This window comes from Sparassis crispa (assembly GCF_003851025.1).
Source record: "Sparassis crispa DNA, contig_000013F, whole genome shotgun sequence".
Taxonomy (NCBI): domain Eukaryota; kingdom Fungi; phylum Basidiomycota; class Agaricomycetes; order Polyporales; family Sparassidaceae; genus Sparassis; species Sparassis crispa.
In genome coordinates this window covers 623,065-635,802 of record NW_020939760.1, presented here as the reverse complement: position 1 = coordinate 635,802, position 12,738 = coordinate 623,065, and the positions used below count along the sequence as shown (strand labels likewise).

General features: G+C 53.0%; 5 protein-coding genes and 1 non-coding gene across 6 annotated transcripts; 5 read left to right on the top strand and 1 right to left on the bottom strand.

Annotated features, from left to right (window-relative positions):
* Positions 1 to 107: 107 nt before the first annotated feature.
* Positions 108 to 428, top strand: SCP_1402290 (hypothetical protein; the record flags this gene model as incomplete). Its single annotated transcript, XM_027763934.1, has 1 exon — positions 108 to 428. One exon carries the CDS (start codon positions 108 to 110, stop codon positions 426 to 428), a length of 321 nt encoding a protein of 106 aa, XP_027619735.1.
* Positions 429 to 3,121: 2,693 nt separating this feature from the next.
* SCP_t1402280 lies at positions 3,122 to 3,219 on the top strand. Its single transcript has 2 exons — positions 3,122 to 3,162; positions 3,184 to 3,219. It is a non-coding gene; the product is annotated as a tRNA-Lys (tRNA).
* A 2,561-nt stretch (positions 3,220 to 5,780) lies between these two features.
* SCP_1402270 (hypothetical protein) lies at positions 5,781 to 6,121 on the bottom strand (the record flags this gene model as incomplete). The annotated part of the gene is made up of 3 exons (XM_027763933.1): positions 5,781 to 5,828; positions 5,883 to 5,958; positions 6,012 to 6,121. 3 exons carry the CDS (start codon positions 6,119 to 6,121, stop codon positions 5,781 to 5,783), a joined length of 234 nt encoding a protein of 77 aa, XP_027619734.1.
* A 3,065-nt stretch (positions 6,122 to 9,186) lies between these two features.
* On the top strand, positions 9,187 to 9,547 carry SCP_1402260 (hypothetical protein; the record flags this gene model as incomplete). The annotated part of the gene is made up of 2 exons (XM_027763932.1): positions 9,187 to 9,357; positions 9,413 to 9,547. The coding sequence occupies 2 exons, from the start codon at positions 9,187 to 9,189 to the stop codon at positions 9,545 to 9,547; spliced, it is 306 nt and encodes a 101-aa protein (XP_027619733.1).
* A 495-nt stretch (positions 9,548 to 10,042) lies between these two features.
* On the top strand, positions 10,043 to 11,025 carry SCP_1402250 (Oxidoreductase andH; the record flags this gene model as incomplete). Its single annotated transcript, XM_027763931.1, has 2 exons — positions 10,043 to 10,642; positions 10,705 to 11,025. The coding sequence occupies 2 exons, from the start codon at positions 10,043 to 10,045 to the stop codon at positions 11,023 to 11,025; spliced, it is 921 nt and encodes a 306-aa protein (XP_027619732.1).
* Positions 11,026 to 11,449: 424 nt separating this feature from the next.
* On the top strand, positions 11,450 to 12,429 carry SCP_1402240 (Oxidoreductase andH; the record flags this gene model as incomplete). Its single annotated transcript, XM_027763930.1, has 2 exons — positions 11,450 to 12,049; positions 12,109 to 12,429. The coding sequence occupies 2 exons, from the start codon at positions 11,450 to 11,452 to the stop codon at positions 12,427 to 12,429; spliced, it is 921 nt and encodes a 306-aa protein (XP_027619731.1).
* Between the last annotated feature and the right edge of the window lie 309 nt (positions 12,430 to 12,738).

Sequence of the window (12,738 nt, the reverse complement as noted above, 5' to 3'; positions counted from 1 at the left end):
ACTATCACAATCCCTGTCTTGCTTAGCAATTTCTGTCGGACCTAGTTCAAGGCCAGCCTTTGGCCGTTTTCTCGTGCGGTACGTACCATCCACATGCCTACCTTGTCATGGCTTCATGGATGCGCGTACCCGAGTTCATTTGTATCCGCAGCGTTGGCGCTTTTTCTGCGAAGATCCTCAGCGGGTCTAGCACACTTGGGCTGAGTGGGATCGGCTCGCTGTCCGCAAACACCTGCCTCGTTATATCCCAGACGCCCTTGGCTACCAGCACCGTCTCTTCCGTTGGACCTACAACATTGTCTGCTAGATGCAAAATATTCGGACCTACTGCTGTTGCATCCCACATGTATTACTCTGCGGCGATATGCCATGACTCGACGAGTACTTCATGGTTCCCATGGGATAGCCACGCGAAGGCGAAGCACTAGGCGTCCCAGGGTATCCGCGAGGTTGGGCGCTATTCCGAGGAGCGCCAGGACATAGCGGCAAGCTGTATGGCATCACCTACGTAGGGCGTCCTCGCGGAAGGCGTTCAGTTGAGTCATTATCCTCTGTGACGCACTTCCCCTGCGCACGTAATTTACGTCGAGTCATCTCACCTGTCCAGGTGCCCAGTCGTATCGAGTCATGACATCAGCGATGTGTTCGATGTCGGAGGGCCTTCCCGAGAAGGCGCGTAGATGGAATCTATCTGCTGACACAGGTCATGGCGGCGTGCGAGACCACAGACCAAATACCAGATACAAGAGGTCGATGACGGTGAGCCAGTGCCATCTGCGACGCCGGATCACCCTGCTCAACAGCAGGGTTGCGAGGGGTTTGTCGAGTGTACCTCGTAGCGCCGACCTTGGAGCGTTCAAGACTAAAGCAGCGAATGTGGGCGTCGCACAGCATCTGAGCGCGGTGCATGTCGGGGTGTGGCGGACACATCGCACCAGCACGGCGCAAATATCAAGGAGGGCATTCTCTAAGCTCCTGGTATCGCTGTGAGGTGCTGCGGCCTCGCAACTGCGGTGTGATTCTAGGATGAACCTACCACGACCTACCTTGACCTACCTTGTTGCGATGTTGACAGCGGGCTAGCTTCACAGGAGAAGAGAGGACGTCGCTCTGCGCTATCTTGTGGATCAATTGATCGCTCCTCATATTGATTCTGAGGTTGACTCGCCACTGTACGGTCAGTTTCTCATTGAACTCGTATCGGCATTTACGCACATGGTCATGGACCTTTTTTGTCTGATCTCCACTCCTCAGATGGGAGCGCCGCTATGGAATCTGTACCCGAGCAACCACAGGTTATCTCTCCGCTTCTGTGACCATAAAAAAAGTCGCGTTCTCCCACCAATTAAATAATCCCGGGAGCGAATGACGCACCACCATTGTTCTCAGATCTTGATTCGTTCGCGCAGCGACGCGCATTATATCTCAAGTGGCTTTCTGGCACTTTGTATCGTGTAAATGTCCGTCGCGACGGAGATCTGCATGAATCAATGTCAAGGGTGTCTTGTTCTTGCGGTCCCGGTAGCTCATCAGTACACGTATTTCCAAGCTGTTCTTGCCATCTCATGGAGTTCAGGCTTCAGAGACACGAGTTATGCTAGTGTCCGCTGCCTGCATTATCCTCCCCCGCTCAAAAGTTCCTATTGCAAAACCGGATCTAATCTAGCCTGCTGAAGGGGGACAAGGGTCGGAGAATAGCACCAGTCTGAACCACCCGCAGCAATTAGAAATTCAGGAATGACTCGCACTCTACACGGCCACCCCGCCCCGGTCCACTACACTGTCACGGTCAGTACATCCATACGAGTCCAGAGTACGATACTCGGGCGTCCTCACAATCTTAGTATCTCGACTTCTCCCGCTTCGACTTCTCTGCCAACGCCCCGTGCCATGCGTGTCCGGCGTCCCCAGTTTCCAGAGATGGCCACCCCCGGCATTCGCCTTGCCACTGCCAGTGCGGTAATCGTGATCAGAGCGATCGGGGCAGCGAAAGATGCTCTTCGGCCACTGTTGCCCCATCTCGCCAACGTCGTAGCCATTCGGCGCAGTACCTTCCCCCGTCCCCACTCGCGGCAACGGTATTGCTGCCGCTGCAGCCACCGATGGGCCCGCCACCTTTGTCGTCGACGTATCGAGCATCAACATTTCTCCGCGTGACTTTGTTATCATTGTTCCGAGCGGTAACGCTGCGGCAGAATGAGTGGCTGCAAAGGTCAATGATTCCGGCCTTCCTTTACGCGTCCATTGCACTGTAGGCGCGCCACAAATCCCCGACCTCAGAGTCGTACATTCATTCTTGGCCTGCACGTGCTGATGGCCCCGGTGAACTCCGCCGCAGCGGTTCCACAGTGCTGCGCCATCGGGGAGTTTCATTTGCGCTCGACTTTCATACGCCACTGACAACAATCTCTGGGCAGCGTGACCACCTCGTGTTGCAACTCTATCTCCTCTTTGTCCGTCTGCGCCGTCTTGTCCGCAAGCTGCGCTGCGTGGTTTCCGCCTTCGCAAGCAACGCCGATACCCGTCGCCCGACGCCTCCGACCGATACAGGCATAAATCCCTCCATGTTCCATGTTCCACCCTCGCGATGTGAGCGCCAGTCGTCGTGTTTGATTTTCGTTGATGGCAGCTCGATACGGCGCCTATTATGGCTCAACACCGGCTGCCCGTGCCATGCAACGTGTTCTATCACAACATGTTCAGAGAACAAAACTGCTCGTCATCGCCATCACGCGTGCTCCGCGTGAGCAAAGTTTCAATGTTCGGTGCATAGGCCGCCGGCGTGCTATCGCGAGCTATCGTGCCTGCCTGCGCCACCCGTACTGGGCGGCTGGCTCAACGCGTGCGGGTCACCGCATGACGTAGGCGTAAATCGCGCCACCCCCCTCTTCTCATCCACTTCACTCGGTGCCGTTTTCTCCAAACTACCTCGTTGGGGTCTACGGGAGTCCGACCCCTCTTAGTCTTCCGCACGAGCTAGATTGTATGGGCCAGTTATCAGCACCAGCTCCTCTTTCTAGCGAGAGAGAAGGCTCAGTGTCTTCGGAGTTGGTTCGGAGCGATCCAGAGGCCGAGGATTTCGGTCGTCTACAAGGTAGCGTCCTCTACGGGCTATCCCATAGCCCGAAGTCTAGCTCAATTGGATAGAGCGTCAGAATCTTATCCCAAAAGCAAGAGTTGCTGCTGTGAAGGTTGGGGGTTCGAAATCCTCGATGGGCTAACGCGAGCGATTTGTTGCAGTTTCAGGTCCCAACTGATCAGTAGGAGGACCCTTCTGCATTGCTGAGATTTATTTTCTGTTGAAAATATCCACTTCAGACACCAGTGCTACGAAGTTCGTCAGTTTTCTCCTTACTTCCACATCGTATTGACATGGGTCCGCAGCCAGCTCCGCGGGAAGAGAAAGGTGCTGGGATCTTTTCCTGCACCACGACGGAAAACAAAATATTTTTCTAACGGGAATACCTGCCTTAGACACCCTCCGGTGTTTGGAACCTCAGCGGAGGCGACAGTACACCGAATTCTTTTTCCTTCCACATTGTATTAATGCTGTGATTCAGAACCATCGCCGCAGGAGGAGAGAGGTATTACTATCGCTATCAGACTCTTCTGCGTTGCGTCACCCTCAGTCAACCTGTACCTCCGTGTCGCAGCAGGGCAATTTGCGGCTCCTACCAGTGCCGCGGGATGAGAGTGCCCTTGTGATCTTCTTTCTGTACTGTGTCCCCCACTCCTCGGTGGATATAGCGAGGCTCTGTGAAAGCGTCAATCATCGGACCGTTCCAGCCTGTAGGCGTCAATTGCGTAGAGCGAAAGTGATGCAATAGCTACTTACCGCCGCTCCGCGCTTTCCAGCGACACTAAAGTTTCATTGGTCCGCCACCACGCTATTCGACTTCGCTCGAGGTATTCGGTCTAGCCAGCGAGGAACGACCGGTCACAAACCTCCCGGGGCACTCAGCCTGAAATTGGGCTCCCACCCCGGCGGCTATCAATCATACTTCCAGGAGATGGTTTGATCCCTGGCACTGGCCTAGTAAGCAGTGATCTGACGTGTTGCTGCTCCAGGAGAATGAGATAGGGAACCCTGATCCCCGAATGGTCGCTCGCGGCGCGGTGCAATGTATTCGTCGTTCGTGTTTCGCCGCTGAGTGGACGCTGGGCGATGCGCTCAGTTGTGTTCTATATTCTTGTCTTGTCTGGCCCATTCCCGCATGTCGACCTCCACGTATGCGCCGGACCGACAGAACACTATTGGAGCCGCGGGAGCGCGACAGCCTCGACCGCAACACAGTCTCGTTCAACTGAATTGGCTCGTGGAGACCACTTTGAAATAGTACTGTCACAACATTCCAAACGTCCGCGAACGAGCGAAGAGGCTTGGAGTTTTCCATACTCCTCCCTGTCGCAATTTTTTTCTAGCTTCGTCTAGCAACGTTGCACCAGTCTGTCCTATTGGCTTTCGCTATGCCCGAATTGGAGGCGCCGGCTCTTAGCCTCAAACAATGCGGACTCCCCTCACCGAAATTAATGAACGAAGGAACGATGAGCGCACGCAAGCAAGCTTTTGCGCGTAAATATCCTGAACAAAGGCGCCCCGAGACATCAAGGGCATTTTCCGCTGATGGCACGGACATATCCTCCCTGCTTCTTGTCGTCGTTCGTACTTCGCTGAAGTCGCCATTGTTTCAGGTCGAGCACAATCAATATGACACGGGAAGAAAACAACAGAACAAAGATACAAGAACATGAGCCTGGGAATCACCTTCACCTTCCCTCCCTACACGTATCAGAGTCTCCAAGCCCAACTACGGTCTCTTGTGTCGACCTTAGCAACTCAAGAAAGCAGATGGTCAAAGTTGATGGGACGAATTATGGTTAGATAATTCGCCGAATCAACTTGGATGATCTACACTTCCGTGAATGCCTTTAATTTTAGCTTGTTGCTATCTTGCTACTGCATTTTGCCATCTTTGTCCTCTCGAAGCTGCGTCGAAGCACATCTCAGATTTTCCGCGAAGCTAAGGCTATGAAGGGAGTGACTGTGATCTATGATGTCATTTTCTCATTGTAAAGTTTCAGCTTGCCTGTTAATTCATACTTACTTTATGTACACCGTAGTTGTCCAGGCGAGGGGGGCACCTGCGCTCCTTACTACATAATGTGTTTCGATTCATACCTATCGCGTCTTTCTGGCGACAGCCCGCGGTCACTGCAACGCCGCACTTCTGCTTCTTCTCCAAATTCCGAGCCTTGGCGCGCGTTACAAGTAAACGCGTGACGTCACAAACTTCGCGATCACATGCCACTTGCGCCGCGCGCGCGTCGCGCACGCAAACAACATGAACCGTTGGTATCACCAAGAAACAATAGAAGACCAATGAACATAAGTGCCGCCGAACACTTCAAACACTCTCAAATCCAAAAATCGCACAAACTTTCGTGCACGCAAACGATATGAACCGTTGATATCACCAACAAATAATAGAAGACCAATGAACATAAGTGCCGCCGAACACTTCAAACACTCTCAAATCCAACAATCGCACGAACTTTCCTGCACGACGAATAAGTATCTCCAGCAAACCCTCAACTGATACCATTGACACCAATAACAAACTAACAAATGAGTCATGCGACTACGCTCGAGTGCAAAGTTACCACCGCACCACACGCTGAGCTTTCAGAAGCAAGCTGACCGGCTCTAAGACTGCACGAAAAATCAGCAAGTACGATCTCATGCGAACACACTCTGACAAGCACTCACCAGTGACCGCTTTTTAAGAGCATCCGTATTCATCGCTGGTCGCCCAGCAAAGGTAACCAGGCTGGTAAAATGGAGATTAGAGAAGAATACAGCTCATGGATAAGTTCAGACATACGTTACACTCGACTCCGGAGTAATTATTGTCTGGCTCCCCATTCTGACAGAGAATGATCTCCTCGCCGTAGCACAAACTATGACGCATACAATAAACCGATGTGATACACCAATCAAAGACATTACGCACTATCCAGTGTAGGCCTCAGGGCACTCGGCCTGCCGGCGGGAAAGACTCACAGTCGTAGCCCTAGCAAACGCGACGAAGGCAGCAAGAGCGAGAAAAGTGTACGAGCGCATGACTGTAGAGTGATGCTTACACAAGTGGGGAAAGAATTGTTGAACAACTCGGCCTTTTATGCATGCGCGTCCCGCTGTGCGCCGACTCGGACGTGCTCGTTAAAGTGTACTCCCATGGCCCCCAAATTTTCGTTCAAAATTTCGCTTCGGCTAAAAGCTTCTCTCTCAGTGTTACTGATGGCGAAGCGTCCGGCAAACCAACTAAAGTACGCACTTTCACAACTTCGTTCGGCTTTTCCGGGACATTGGGTAAATTACCTTGAGCGCGCGTGTGGGACCGCAAACCTTCGCAGAGACACCTTAGCCTTCTGAGACTATCTGGAGCTTGAATAAAAAAGACATACTCGTTGCATGCAGTGTACGCATCCTCTTCCACAAGCAGCCACGCGGTGGCGTGAATTTCGGCTGCTAACTCGGCTGAGACTAATAAGTACGCACAGAAAATTTGATGCATCCAAGTATAGACGAAACACGCTGGAAACCTTCGTAGTGCCGTTAGATGAGTGGGAGATCGTGTAACCTGCGCTCAAGGCTCTTGCTCGGCTGTAGTGAAAGTGTTTCAGTTGTGGATCGATAGAGCTACGTAAGAAGTATGGTGGGGAGTTTCGCAGTCTCAGAGTGATCTCAGAGACTTACTCTGGCGATGGACTAGGCATGTGGAGAGCGAGAGCATTCATTTGCGACTCCCAGCGTCTGAGGGACGGTGGGCCAAAGCATAAACGCGTGTATGATTGCACCAAAGTGGGGCCGCGGCGATCTTGTTTCAATGTACCAGATCTATCAGATTGTATAATCCCGTTGCAGCACGACCTGTGTTGAGCACCCTCTGGAGGATTTGCATGGCGAGATGATGTACCTGGAAAGTGATGGAATAACTACCCCGTCGTACGATTCTCGCCAGGGATTTTACGTTCTGGCTAATCCCAGTGCGCTAAACGATACGGATGAGTCTCAGATAATTCTGAGCAGATCTGCGACCAATACACCCACAACGTAATTTGTCTGCTGCAGCTGAAATAACCTATAGCGGCGTTGCCTTCTGACCAGTTCGACTGTCAGTATTGCTCATCCGCTTGGAGTGCGTAGATTTCCGTCAGCCGAATCACATTGGGGTTAGCGGCACTCATGATTCTAGCATTACGGTACGCGGCTTCTGCACCACAGATCATAGGATAGCTTGTAGACAATGAGTGCGTGCGACAAAACACGGGAGGGCCGAGGAGGCGGGGCAATGTTAAGACATTTGAACTGTTCTTTTCCGTTTCGACATTAGTTTGAATGGTGCATGTATTACAGCGGCAAGTATCCGTAACTGTTTTTGAGGATATATGCATTTAAAAATATGCACGCACCCATAACCAAAGCAGAAAGGGTACGAAAGCATCTACTTACCCTACAGAGCTGTATTTTCCAAGAGCGTGTTTGTTAGCGGCCGGCACAAGTTCTCCTACAATGGAAAATGCTCTGATGGGTAGTAATGATCATCACTCTATAACCGTGGAAGAAGGAAATATTTATCACCTCGACGGTACGAGAAACTAAAGCAGTCGAAGAGAATCCAGGCATCTTGAAGTACAGCTGCCAAGCAGCCAGTACTCACTGGCATGCATGTATTCACAAGCCGGTGAGAGGGAAGCTGGTTGCAGGATGGAAGTACCTGAGTAGATGGAGCAAGCTTACCAACACAAAATGTGGTAGAAATGAACGACAAAGCTTGAATTTTTCCATAGATTTACCCGAGCACCCACCATAGCACGAACGGCTCTGAAAGAAAAGGGGCGGACAGCCCTCACGGGCGCTTCATAGGGTGTCACCCCATAACAGTTGGGCCCCATTCACGCCTCGGCGCTGCAGTACGAACAGATGATGTTATTGAGATTTGGGGGTGTTCTCCATGTTGTGCATCTTTTCCAGAGATCAGCGCAAATAAAGCGTTAGTGATTGGAGTTAAAAGGAGTCTCACAAGTAGACTAAAAATGATGCTATGTCGATAGCAATACATGAGCACCGATATTGGGGACATAGAAAGACATTAATATTCGTACGTATATCGCTGCCATCTTCAGACACGCAGAGGGCGGCGGCCTCCGCGTTGAACGGAAACACTCATGGGAGCGCTGATGAAGCGCTGGAACTACGTAATCCGGATGATGCCGAAGCACTACTTTCAAAAACTCAGATCAACTTTGCCTTCACGACGCTCTTAGCCACCAGTTTTCCTGCGTGTAGAATGCCGATGAAGTCATTTCACTGTTAGCTCAGGCTATGCGCACTTGATGAGCCAGACTGTGTCCTGCATCACTCCACCGACACCAGATTGCTTACAAGACGTCTTAGCGATTTTTGATCCGGAGACTAGTACTCTCTCGTGCACCATTAGTGCAAAGTACACAGCTCTAGAAAACAACGTTCAAGCAATTGCAAACATCGTTCACTTAGCGACACCAATATCCAGAGGGAGGGTAGAACCGTCCACACTCGCTGTGTCTTTTGATTCTACCAGGTACATTCTACTTCTGCCGCAAACGTCTGGCCTGCACTTGTCATCCAGAACTGGTATTGGTCCCCGGAGGAGTTCTAAAATTTGGAAAATGCATGCATGACTTGAGAACACCCGATTGTGTGTCGTGTCTAACCCGATCGCAGTGATCGCGACGACAAAAGTAGGCACATATGTGAATTTTCTGCTTTTATTGTCCCTACAAGTAATGACATGCACGATGTTCACGTTACATCTCATCGTGACAACAAACATGCAGATACTGTTCGGGCAGTTCTTCGTGTATTGACACGATCTTCCTTCCTTCGTGCTTACAGGGAGCGACCATTCTACCAGAGGCTTACAGAATGGAGGCACGTCTCGTTCGACTGTCATCTAGAGCCTGCTTTCTGAATTTCGCCCACAGTGCGCTCCGTACGCGCCTGCATGCTCTCCCGCTCTTCTTCCGGTCACGATCTTCATTGGCGGAACCTCAAATATTGGCCAAGGTGTTGGTATATTGCACCCGAGGCAATGCACGCACTATCCTATTCCGCCGCAATGAGGCTGGCAACGAGACACGAGAATGGGATCGACCACAAGCTCTCGCAGCACTACTATGCGCGGTGGAAATTCACGTGCGACCTGCTGGGAGGATGCCAAGGTATCGGAGATTGACCTGTATGGTTTCGGGTTGAACTTCACCGCGTGGGATGCGGCGTGTTTTGCGCCGACGTACGAGGAACAGATGATAAAAGTGAGCAAATATGCTGTCTTGGGGTTGTTACCTGCTCACACGTGGCTTTTCATAGAACAACATACCGATACCGTCGTCACACAAGGCTGACTGGGGTTTGCTGGTCTCGACATCTGGAACCTCGGGAGGTGCTTGTCGAGCCCGGGCCTCCTCTATCATGTATATGGCTCGGTCCTGCAATTCCCTATAGTTTTAGAACAAGCCAAGACGAGTGTGTCTACCTGAACATGACTTCCCCGAGGCTGAAGGTTAGTGAATCGATCCCGCAGCACGCTCGGGTACGTACTAGGGCTCGATATCGATCGAGCGTACCTGCGTCGGTCACACTGACCGAACAATCTGCGTACTTCGAATGGCCGCTTTGTGCGAGTCAGCGAGGATTTTTGAGCGTATGAGCAGTTGCTTGTAATTACCCCAAGAAAAATGCTGCAAACTTTGATTTGTCGCGTGGCGCACTGTACATATCTTTTTGAGTTTCTTGTGTACTCGCTCAGAGATTTCATTCAGGCTCCAGGAAGGTTTGCTTCCGTCCAGTACGCGATTTATCACCTCGGCGTTCTAGCGCCTGCACGCCGCGTCACCCTGCGGCTAGGCTAGCCAATTTTCTGACAAAGAAGACAACATGAGACTATATAATTGAAAGCTGAGGGCATCAATGCATCATCCCTCTAGAACAGTCCCCATAATGCCCTCGTTATCCGCCGTACGCGCAGCCAATGCTGCATTCTCCCCATCGTACATCCCGGTCGCAATCTTCGTCGGCGGGACTTCAGGTATCGGCCAAGGCGTCGCTGAAGCCTTCGCCCGTCACACCCACGGCAACGCACACATCATCCTCTGCGGCCGCAACCGCGCAGCGGCCGAGGCCATCATTGCCTCCTTCCCTAAACCCACCTCGCCCTCCGCGCTGCACGAGTTCGTGCAATGTGACGCCTCGCGCATGAAGAACATCGAGGCGACGACGCAGGAGCTGCGCGCGCGCCTCCCGAAGGTCAACTTCCTCGTGCTCTCGCCGGGGATCATGACGATGCGGGGGCGCAACGAGACCCCGGAGGGGATCGACTACAAGCTCGCGCTGCACTACTACGCGCGGTGGAAGTTCACGCGCGACCTGCTTCCGCTGCTGGCGAAGGCGAAGGACGGCGGGGAGGACGCGAAGGTGCTGTCGGTGTTGGCTGCTGGCAAGGGCGGGCCTATTGATGTCAACGATCTGGGGCTGAAGAAGACTTTCAGCCTCAAGAACGCCGCGCTCGGGGCGACGACGTACAACGACTTGATGGTGGAGGTGCGCGAATTGACTTATGTATCAGTGACATCGTGGCGTGCTCATCTGGTCATCGTATCCAGTCCTTCGCGCAGCAGCAGCCCAACATCGCATTCACACATAGCTATCCCGGCATCGTTCGTACCGGCCTCTTCAGTTCGTCGCACTGGCTTCTCCGTCCGGCTGCTGCGGCCGTCACTTATGCTACTTATCCCTTTTCTGTGGACATCGAGACCTGCGGGGAGTACATGCTGTACGCGTTGATGCAGGGGCAGAAGGGCGCGTATCGCAGAGACGAACATGGCGATGACATCGGGAAGAAGAACTACTACGGCTCAGACGAGGAAAGGACTCGCCTCTGGGATCATACGGTGGAGGAAGTCGACCGAGCGTCACAGAGTTGATGGTCTTGCGTGGTCTCTGGTAACGCGTATCTTCCGTTGGCGCTGCGTGCGATGCCTAAGCTACTCGCCGAAGCGTCGTGTCTTGCTATTGTACTAACAGAATGTCAATTCGGAACATTTATATTTAAAAGGTGATGCTGCGCGAGACTTCTAGTGAGTGCCAATGTGGTGAACATCACGATTGCATCTGGTAAGAATGAAGGAAGTCCGGCGAAGCATAAGCAACATTTCTGACAAGAGTCGGCGCGCTCACGTGGTATAAACTACGATTGGGAAGACGCATCATTTTGCGGTGATCTGCATTGTTCAGAATCTGTTCTCCGAGATGTTTTCCAGAAAAAATCGTGGCTCTGCGGTCTAGACGCCTACGTGCTGGCACTCCGCAACATATAATCTCCAGGTGCACGGACCGCGACTGTGGAAGATGCCCTCGCTGGTCACGGTTCGGGCGAGCAACGCAGACTTCGCGCCACACTACCTCCCCGTGGCGCTCTTCGTCGGGGGCACGTCGGGAATCGGACGAGCCGTCGCCGAAGCGTTCGCCCGCTACACCCACGGCAACGCGCACATCATCATCTGCGGCCGCAACAGCGCAGCGGCAGAATCCATCATCGCGTCCTTCCCGACTCCCACCTCGCCCGACGCAACCCACGAGTTTGTCCACTGCGACGTCTCGTCGATCAAGAGCGTCGCAGCGACGACGGAGGCCCTGCAGGCGCGTCTCGGTCGACTGAACTTCCTCGTTCTCTCTCCTGGCGTCTTCACCGTAGCGGGGCGCACAGAGACGCCGGAGGGGCTGGACTACAAGCTCGCGCTGCATTACTATGGCCGGTGGAAGTTCATATACGACCTCATTCCGTTGCTGCGGAAGGCAAAGTCTTCGTGGGAGGACGCCAAGGTCGTCACGATATTCGGCGCGGGGAAGGGCGGGCCAATAGATCTCGAAAACCTCGGGCTCGAGACGCGCTACAGCTTCTCCGCCGTCGCCGCCGCGGCGTCGACGTACAACGACTTGATGGTCGAGGTGAGTCGTAGCTCGGGATTGCGTGAGCGCTGTCCGCTCTGACTCTGGTCTCCGAGCAGTCGTTTGCAGACACGCACCCCGATATCGCCTTCACCCACGTCTACCCCGGGGTCGTCCGCACGTCCTACGTGAAGGCGCCGCACTGGGCGTTGAGCCCCTTCTTCGCCGTCGCATCCCTTCTGAAATACCCCATCTCCCTCTCCCCCAAAACCTGTGCCGAATATATATTGTGGAGCCTGCTGCAAGGAGACAGAGGCGCGTATCGCAGGAACGAGAGCGGCGAGGACATCGGGAAGGCGAGGTACTTCGGGTCAGAGGAGGCGAAGACGCGGCTGTGGCAACATACGGTGCGCGAGATCGACAGGGCGTTGGAGAGTTGACGGCATAACCCTGCTCGCTGCACTATAGAACGATGCCAATAGTCACCATCTCATCCACACGGAGCATATGATATTCTGTATCTTTATTTCCTACTTAATGTATTTAATTACTGGCTACAGTTGTGCACTTGTGGCAGGTCGTAGTGCTGCGTCACAGCATCTTCGCACCGGGGTCTCTCGCTCGCTGTCCGTCGCCGAACACCGACTAGGAAAATCCACACGGTGGTCAGTACGGGACATAAAATGAGATTCTCGCGTCATTCGCCCCTGGGATTATTTGATTGGTGGGAGAACGCGACTTTCTTTATG